Source organism: Pagrus major, chromosome 2, assembly GCF_040436345.1.
Source record: "Pagrus major chromosome 2, Pma_NU_1.0".
Lineage (NCBI taxonomy): Eukaryota > Metazoa > Chordata > Actinopteri > Spariformes > Sparidae > Pagrus > Pagrus major.
Window position 1 is genome coordinate 10,359,446 of NC_133216.1, and position 9,513 is coordinate 10,368,958.

The 9,513-nt window shown below is 38.9% G+C and overlaps 1 protein-coding gene across 2 annotated transcripts in view; it reads left to right on the top strand.

Annotated features, from left to right (window-relative positions):
* The window catches only part of rpa1 (replication protein A1), a 29,065-nt gene extending 21,639 nt beyond the window's left edge, over positions 1-7,426 (top strand). The window contains exons 15-17 of one of the 2 annotated variants that reach the window (XM_073485877.1): positions 502-609; positions 889-975; positions 6,667-7,426. In XM_073485877.1, coding sequence (XP_073341978.1) covers positions 502-609; positions 889-975; positions 6,667-6,771 — 300 coding nt within the window. In that variant the 3' untranslated portion in view covers positions 6,772-7,426. The remainder of the gene's footprint in view (positions 1-501; positions 610-888; positions 976-6,666) is intronic. The other variant, XM_073485886.1, reaches the window with a different exon arrangement.
* The last annotated feature ends 2,087 nt before the right edge of the window (positions 7,427-9,513 follow it).

Consider the following 9,513-nt stretch of genomic DNA (forward strand, 5'->3'; position numbering starts at 1 on the left):
ACTGCGTCGTCTGTCATTTTACAGATGTAAATCTCATGTAGAGACACGAATATAAGCCTTTTTCCTCAGCTCGTTTGCACACAAACATTTAAAAACAACAACATTGAATACAAAAACTCTGCAGCCAGGCGTCGGAAATAAGCGGCTTTTGTTTCGTACCACTCACCAGTCAACATATTGTTATTCTTCACAAGCTGTCACATAAGCTGTGAATTTGCTTCCACTGTATGTATCACAAGTGCGCTGTGACTGCGTGTTTTGCCAGGCTTGCCAGCAGGATATAGGCTAATTAGAGGATCAAATGATTTCTTAAGAGCAGAGAGATGTGTCAAGTTAAAATACCATATTTAAGCATCCAGCCAACTACTCCATCAGAAAATATGCAAGATTTAAATACGGCTACATTGATCTATGTCTGTGTCTGTGTACGTGTATGTGTATGTGTATCTGTCTAACTTTTTCTTTTTACTATTGCCTTCTCTTTTTTATATTATCTGACAGGCCAACATTGCAGATTATGGGGACAACCAGTGGGTGACTTGCTTCCAGGAGAGTGCAGAGGCCATCCTGGGCCAGAATGCAGCTTACCTGGGGCAGCTCAAGGACTCGGTGAGACTCCTCTTCCTAAATATAATACTGGCCTCAGGAAATGGCCACCTCAGTCTTTGTCACTGCCAAACATACACACAAACACACACTCCTGCAGAAACAAATCTGTGTTCAAGACACCTACTGTGCTTTGTTTCTTCCAGACATAATTACTTACATAAATCACAGGAGTTGTTTTTCAGTGTTTTTATTTATTTTGCACTTGAAATTATGATGAATGTTTGATAAACTAAAAATGCATTTGTCTTGAGATCAAATCAAATTTTCCCTCAATTTCAGAATGAAGCTGCCTTTGACGAGATCTTCCAACAAGCCAACTTCAACACTTTTGTCTTCCGCAGCAGAGTGAAGCTAGAAACGTATAACGTAAGTAAAGCAGGAATGGTAATAAATCTTGATTAAAAAGCCTGCAGGTTTGTCGTCATCGCAACATGCTTTGCAGTCAGACCATATTGCTGCAGTAAAGTAGAAATCACAAGGAAGGAATAGTGTAACTGCTGTCCCTTGAATTTCTATCATTCCTTTGGAAGCTGAAAAGGCACAGCACAAAAACAGCTTCTTCATGTGTTTTCCCATTCATAAACAAAGCAACCCTACTTTGATTGACAGAAGCAATCTCGAGGGGAAAAAAACTCTAGAGTGTTTGTCCTAGCATGTTGCTCATTTTCAGTGGCTTTGTGAAGGATGCACACACAGATTAGTCGTGGTCACTGTTTCCTGTAGGCCACACAGATAGAGGTTTGTTTTGAGGGAAGCGCATAAAAGAATTGATTGGGCTGGGACTCTGAGCAGGAAGTCTGGAGCCAGGCCAGAGGCTGCATCCGCCTTCAACACACAGAAGAGGCCACTGTGTCTGTCGCATTCAGCGTGGCATCCGAACTGCCAATGGCACTGCTACAAGCATGTATTGGCTGCTGCCTCCAAACCCCATATTCCTTCAACAGAGACACCTGCAACCCCTCTTTCACTTTATTTTCTGCCTCTCAGTGCCACAAGCCAGCCATTGTGCTGTGCGCTCACATGTTGTCCTGACACAATGCTGTATATGCTTGATGTGGGACTAAGCAGGTCCTTAACAGTAAATGACACCCATCCATTCTGTTGCATCATAGTGAGGCTTGTGCTTTGTTGAGCTGAAGACATCGCCTTTTTTTTCATGTGTAATTCAGTAAAGGACCTGCAACAGTCACGTGAGGATTATGATGAAATTATAAATTATAATGACATTGAGACACCAAAGCACACATTTTAAGGTCACCCTGACTTATAAGGCAGGCAGACGACATCACATGTTTAGCATACATGTACAATATTAAAGCTGGAGAAGATTGTTATTCCCCTTCTTCTTCTGTTAAATGTCTTTGAAACAAGCGAGTTGAAGACGTCTGAATCAAAATGTGATGAGAATTTGTCGCAGTGTTCTGACATTTATTGACTAAACCACTGTTTCTCAAATTCTTTAAGTCCGTGTACAACCTCAGAAAATATTAGCCTCTCCTAAGCACCATCATTATGACCAATGTTAAAATATAGTAGTTTGGGCCTACTCTATGCAGCTTATTGTTTAGCACCATTTGCTGCTACATGTAATTTTAGCATATCCTCTAAATACTTCAGCGGTGCTGCTTAAATAGCCTTTAGCGCTTGTCAACTTCCGTTTCAGCAGGGATTCTTGAAATACTCTCCTCCTGCTCTTCCTGGTGGTTACTGTTTGGAGCAATGTTTGTCATGTTCTGATTTTACCATCACAGTTTGAGTTTAGCTTCTAGCTTATCATTGATGTTGTTAATGCGCGCAATGTGCATGAAAATGTCTATGTAGCAGGCTGAAACAAACATTTTTACAGGAAAAACAAAACTTACCGAGAACCTGCAGTATTTTGATAGTATTAACAGTATGTTTTTAAATCAACATATTTAATTTACTTCAATTTTTAAGAATATTGGGACTAAACTGTTGATCTATTTGAAAATAATTCATAAAAGTTTGATTAAAAGTTAAAGAATCAATCTTTCTGGCTCAATAGAATATATTACATACAGTATAGTTGGGTAAAGCTAACAACATGATTACTACTACTACTATATAACATATAATACCAATAAATCTTGATAATTCTTTCGTCTTCTAAGTATGAACATCAAATTAAAGTATTGTGATGCATTTGTTGCTCAAAGTCACACAGAACGGAAACGGAAACTATTGCAACGTTCTTGTAAAGCATAACAAAGACAGTTGAAGGAGCCTTGTCATATTAAAGATAAAGTCAACATTCAAGTTTTCCAGCTATATTTAATGTCTGTCTGGCATTCTGAAATAAATAAATGCACACAAAGCCTTTTAGGAATAAATATAGGTTGCCATCGAAAACCAAAAGCCATGTCACTTAATGTAGTTTACTTGATGCTAATCAAAACAGTGTATTTAATTACAATGTATTCATCAAAACAAGTCTGTTGTGCAATTGATGTGGTCTAGAAGCATAATGTAATTATTTTCACACAAGTCAATGTCAGAATTGTGTTTTGGCTTTCAAATTATTGGTATTTTGATATTGTGCCAAGGTAATTGTGTTGTAACTTTCAAAATGTCAGAGGATAAATGTGTTATTACTGTCAAAACACCCTCTTTTAAATATTATCACTGAGTACTCGACTCTTTGACAGTCTTAAATGTTTAACTTGCCTGACATCAGGACTGTCTGCTTGCAGCTGTAATATTGGAACTGTTTTGCCGTTATAAAGCTCTCATTGTCCCTGTAGGCTGTCTAGACGTTGTAACTGATTTAAGCGTCTCAAAAGGACGACAGTGATGAAAAAACGATATTGAACATTCAAGGCTTTTTATTGCAGCCCAGTCTTGACCACTGTAGGCCCACTTTCGAACAGAGTTGTGGTGGTTTTGAAAGCAAACAGCTGGTCAGCTAATGTTTTCTCATTTATTAATCCTGTCTGACTTAGAAGATGCTAATTATACGATGAAGTCTGGTGCACTATTCTGGGGATATTTTAATTTCATACATATCAGGGACAGTATGTTCACAATGGGCAAAATTTGCAGTGCTGAATTTACGGTGGGTTAGTACCTCTTTTTACTGGATGTTCTGTCAGACACTGAAAGAGTCACTGTAGTTTAGAAGAGACAATCAGCCGAACCCTTTTAAAAAGCACCAAAATGAGACTGTAGCTTAATACATTTGTTGTTTAAAATCTCACATTTTCTAATATGCTCTTCATGCTACATGCTTTACAGGGTAGGCTTGACATTGACACTCTGCGCTAATTACACACTGCATATCTCATATATATATCAAGTAGTCCAACTGAAATCAGAGAATTTAGATTTTTTTTCCAGAAAAACCTGCTGAACTGAGACCGTACAAGTGCCTGATTTAGCTACCTTGCATTGTGGATATTCAGACAAATTATTCATTTCATCCTCTCAATCACTTAAACCTAAGACGCATTTGATCTACAACACCTAAAATTCTAATACCCACTCTTTTTTTTTAAAACAAGAAAGTACCTACAAAAACCTAAGTTTCGATATAACATGCAAGTGTATTGATTACTGCTGTTTTCCATGGCTGGGTAAAAACCACTGATGGGGCACTGTGTGCCCTGATCAAATATACAGGGTAGACATAGGTTAAGGATTTAAAGATTTGACTGCTTTTTTCAGTTACTCATCAGATGCTTGGTTACAAGTGTCTGTGCCGAGTTTCAGTCCTCTCTTCATCCCCACAGCTCTCTTAAAGGCTACACAAGAGATGAAATTTTTCATTTTAGCACGTATGAAATGGTTAGTTTCTCCTTGGCTGTTGTTAGCTGTAAGTGTTCCTGGCAAGTTTAAAGCTGTTAGAAAAGAAGTCATAACAGAACAAATTCATGTGTGTGTTGTTCCTCGCGCAGGTTGTTCAAGTGTGGATCAACACCCAACTTGGCTGTATGATGTTGGCTGCTAACAGATTTACACACATCTTACCTACACACACATCTTACCTACCCACTCATCAACTGCAATCACAGTCCCCATCACTTTCAGTGTGTATGGTGAATATAAGATGCCACCACAGCAGTTATAAAATGCCTTGTATATAATTCAGTTTTTTCTTTAAGATAAGCAAGATATTATTCCGGCCTTTGAGGAAGGAAGACAATGCTGCTTTTGCTGAGTGATAGATTAAAAGAAATTATAACATTGGCAATATAAATGCTGTAACATGTTGTGACATCTTCTATAATTTGGTTCTGTGATTTGAACAATGTTTTATTTCCTTAGTGCTTGTGTTTAATTTCAAGGCTTTTACAACATCGGTCAGAAGGGAGCATAAGAATGTGAGTCGTGTGCACTTGTAGGACCGATTAATTAAGCTGGGTTAAACTAAACAAAAACAAGGAGTAGACGTGCTTGTTCTAATGAAAAACCTGATGGATTTCCCTATTCCTTCGCCAAAATGTGATTTAGTCCCAGTGTGCAAGAGTGGTGGGACACAAACGTGTGTGTGTAGGCGTTAACTAGGCCTTCACCCTTAAAGTTAGTACATTTGAGGCTTCTGCACTGATGATTACATTCGAGTCACAAAGTGAAGCATCTCTTTAACTGCAAGATAAATCCCCGGCGACCTTTTAGAAAACCAGACGGCGCTTAACAACACTTACAGGTGCCCGGTGGAGTTTCTTTGTTTCTGTTTATATTCAGTGTTACTCACCAGAATGCATTCAGTGTATCCTTGAGGCCTGACTCATCTGCTAAATGCATTTTTCTTTGCTTAAATAACGTTTAAAAAGCTGATTACTTTAAAATACTAAGTCATGCAGTGCTACATTATAAGGCATGTTACAGCTACCGATTGGAGCAATGTATATTGCATTGCTCGCACGCATGTGTGTATTCATGAGAAATTTTCCTAATGACTCATTATAAGGAAATTTAAAGTAATGCTATGAGGAAATTGGCATTTTGTACAATTTGGCGCCCGACCACAGCTTCTGACTGCAACACCACTGTGGTAAATACAAATCTCAGGTCGGTAACAGTTTGTCAGATGTAATGTAGGTGCTAACTACAAACAAAACTTATTACGTCATAACAATGTTATGTGTTGAAAACTTGTCTCTTGAAGTAAACATGTATGTAACACTGTGATCCTACAAACTCATAAAAACATTTCTCAATGGCACTACTAGTGGTGAAAAACTCCACAGGGTACCTTTTAACCACTCTTATACGTTATAAAATATTTTTATAAGATATTTCCAGAATAGACACTTCCGTCCGACTGGATCTACACATATTCCCTCTTCTGCACAATAAATAGTTTTTAACTTGTTTCCTAATGTCAGACAGTAGTCAGACGAGACATATTTGTTTTGTACAATGCCTTACTACATTTTTTATACCTGGCTCATTTATCTATATTGGTGTAAAGCTTGACACTTCATTCCTGTTCATTCAACTCTTCTCCTCATCAAACTATAATGAAGTTATTCGTTATTTTATATATTTGAGTATAATATATCTATATTTCTCTTGCATCACAGAAAACAAGCCGAGAGATTTATAGGGGGCTGTTCTTAAAGAATGTGGGCACAGATCCAAAGGAGGATGATTTACATTTCACCCAATTGAGCTGCAGAGGATTAATGGAGACCAAACAAGTGTAACTTCTGTTTAAATGCAGAGAATAATGGCCCTGGTAGACATGACCTTCCCCTGTCTAGACAGCTGTGGAGGTGGTTATGGCTTTAAAAGCTGCAGTCTCTATTTCTGTGTGAAACATTGATTTGAATGGCAGCGCATTTCAGACACGCAGTCTAAACATCTCCATTAACACACTTTGTCACGGTGGAAGAGAAGGTGCCAATATATATTGTGTGTGTGTGTGTCTGTCTGTCTGTCTGTCTGTCTGTCTGTCTGTGCATTAGATTACCAATGCATAGATATGCAGTAGAGGGGTCATCATGTGTAATACACCTCAGTCTTGCCTACTTTGTTGGAGTGGTCAGAGAATTTAGCCCAACTAATACAAATGTTTTCTTATCGTTTGTCTGACAGGATGAATCCAGGATCAAGGCCACAGTGATGGAAGTGAAGCCCGTCGACCACAAGGACTACAGCAAGAGGTTGATCATGAACATAAGGAAACTGGCTGCCCAGTAGGACCTTGTGATTAATGCCATGTGTTCTGGTTTCTTTGTGTTTCTGTACAGTCAACAAACAGCTCTAAATGTAAGAGAAAGTTGTTGTTTTTGTTTTCTACTTCACTGTGAGTCTTCAGAGTACTTGTAACTGTCCAGCTTCCCCTTTAAAAAATAATGTTTGGTGACCTGTTTCTTTTGGTTGTTGTTGATGGTGGTGAACGTAACAGACAGCATTTTTTCCTTTCTCTGTTATTTGGGGAAGCAGAGCATAGAGTGGGTCAGTAAGCCACAAAAGAAATCATCACTGTGTCTGTCTTAAGTCAGCCAGTTGTTCCTGCATGTGCTGCGGTCATGTGGGGGCGACGGCTGCTTTAAGCACAAGACCAGCACAGCACCCGGCACTCTTTTCACTTTCAGACGTACACTCAAAATGGCTTGGCTGGACCTGCACACCCCTGATAAGACCGTTTACTCTCCCACTCTTTTTTTTTCCCCTCCGTCTCTCACATACTTGCAAACATAAGCACATACACACATGCATAGTGCAGACTTAATGGGAAAAGGAACTGCATTCTATTTAAGTAGATACAAGGTGTTTGTCCAATTGTCTGTGCGTTCTGTAGTTCAGTTTATTTGTGACAATTAACTCTCGAAATAAAGATGTTTGTAATCAAGTTATTGTCTGATGTGTGAATGTGTAAATATCCCCTACAGCGCCTGATACCTGACCCGACAAGAGAACGAAAACTTGTCTATTATTTATTTTAGGAGCTGCACAATGTGTAGAGGATTTATTCAAGGCCTGGCACACAATGCCCTCCATCTCCTCAGGTTTTGCTCAGATGTGCAACAGATTCCCCCGCAAACTTGACTTTCATGTTGTATTAAAGCAGAACATCAGTGAGGCTGCACCTCCCCATTTTTTCTTGTGATAACATCTCGTTTCTGCTGAGTGCTGCATCTGTTGCCTGTAGTGTGCTGAGATGGATTAAACCTGTCTTTAAATGGTAAGGAAAGGTGAGTTTGACTTATTCATTTTATTTTGCCAGCCATGCTCGGAGATATTGATTTGACTTTGCCTGTGATCGCCTCTCCACGGCACACTATTGATGTGCTTCTTCTGTGTCTTCCTAAATATCGCAATAAATCTCTACATCTTTTATAACGCCATAAGTCAGTTATTGTAGCTGGAGTCAAAGGTTGCCAGTGATGCTTCACCTGGTCATTCTCCCAGCAGCAGCAGCAGAAAGGGCCTGAAATGACCTGGTGGCCATCCAAACTGAAACATTTCCCTCAGTGATGCACACAGCACTGCTGAGAAAAAAAAAAGGTTGTACATCTGGCAGGTTAAGTCTTGCAGTTTCCCCTGGGAGTCGGGGCTGGAGTTATTTTCTACCCTCATTTACATCTGGCATCCCGTAAGCTTTCATTTGAAGCAGGAAAACTACTCAGTCCTCGCCTCAATTGAAATCTCTTTGTAATTCAAATCTCACACCTGTCTTGTAATTTTGATTAAACTGATTACGCAGTTCTAGTTAAGTAAAATTGAGATTGTGGTGCATTTGTAATTGATTTTACACTTGTTAGAAAGAGAGTGGCTGATTTAACTGGACCTGAATTACATTTGTTGCTCAGGACTAGTTTGCTCATGCTGTTTTTATTAGCAGTAAATGAGCGTGGCTGGATGGGATTGTCACGCCACATGGTGAAAATTAAAAAAGCTGATTATAATCTGTGAGACGGCTCTCGTGTCAATAAAAGGCGCTTCTGATAAAGGTTTTGCCCAAATGTATTGCTAATTTATGGCTGTCAGAGAACCAAAAAAAGCTACGTCGGTTGTCACAAGTAAAGGAATCAAAGGAATAATGGCAATATAATATATTCTAGTTATATGTCTGACAGTCGTTAACACATTCACATGCAGGACATACGAGGCAGAATTCACACTAATGATTGCACTATTATCCTGACATGCATTGCCGCTGTGCTATCAACAGATGCCACGCTGTTGCTGCGCTCATCTGTTTCACTGATGTGTTTATGGGCTTGACATTTTCTGTCCCAGCGTGGGGAAAATATCATTTGTAGGTTTTTTATGTCTGCCTTTTAAAAAAATGACATCAATTTTATTCTAAATGCATTTGCCCATAAGATTGAGCACCTAAGGCACACTGTAATTCAGGCCGTGTTTGGCTTTGTAGCCCTGTTTAGATTGTGTTGATCTTAAGCCCCGGCAGCTGCTTTCATCTTCTCAGGATTAGATACCTCTCGTTTTGATCACCTGTACGTCATGTAGGCATTTAATACCGCACATAACAGGTGTGTTGAAGGTTTAACATTTAAAGCTTTTAGTTTCATTTGAAACATCACTCATCGCTAAAAGGATGTTAATTTATTGGGACAAACAGCTATCACATACACCACATGAGGAGTGTACCATTCTTCATAATCATCAAGATAATGTCACAGGCTTGTGTAATTCAGAAGATTAAAAATGTACTTATACATACTGATAATCCGCAAATACAACATTATATAACTATGACACCTCCTTCATGTGCTATTAAAACTAAATATGTGCTACATTGTTAGTAATATGAAAAGGATAATGTAGTCTCCCATGTGGCTAATAAGCCTACTTGTGTGCATATACACACAATACTACTGGACTTGATGGTCATTACAGTTTTTACCTGTACTTTACCTGAGCATTTACATTTTCTGCTCCTTTATATTTCAACTGACAGCAGTTACTTGCTAC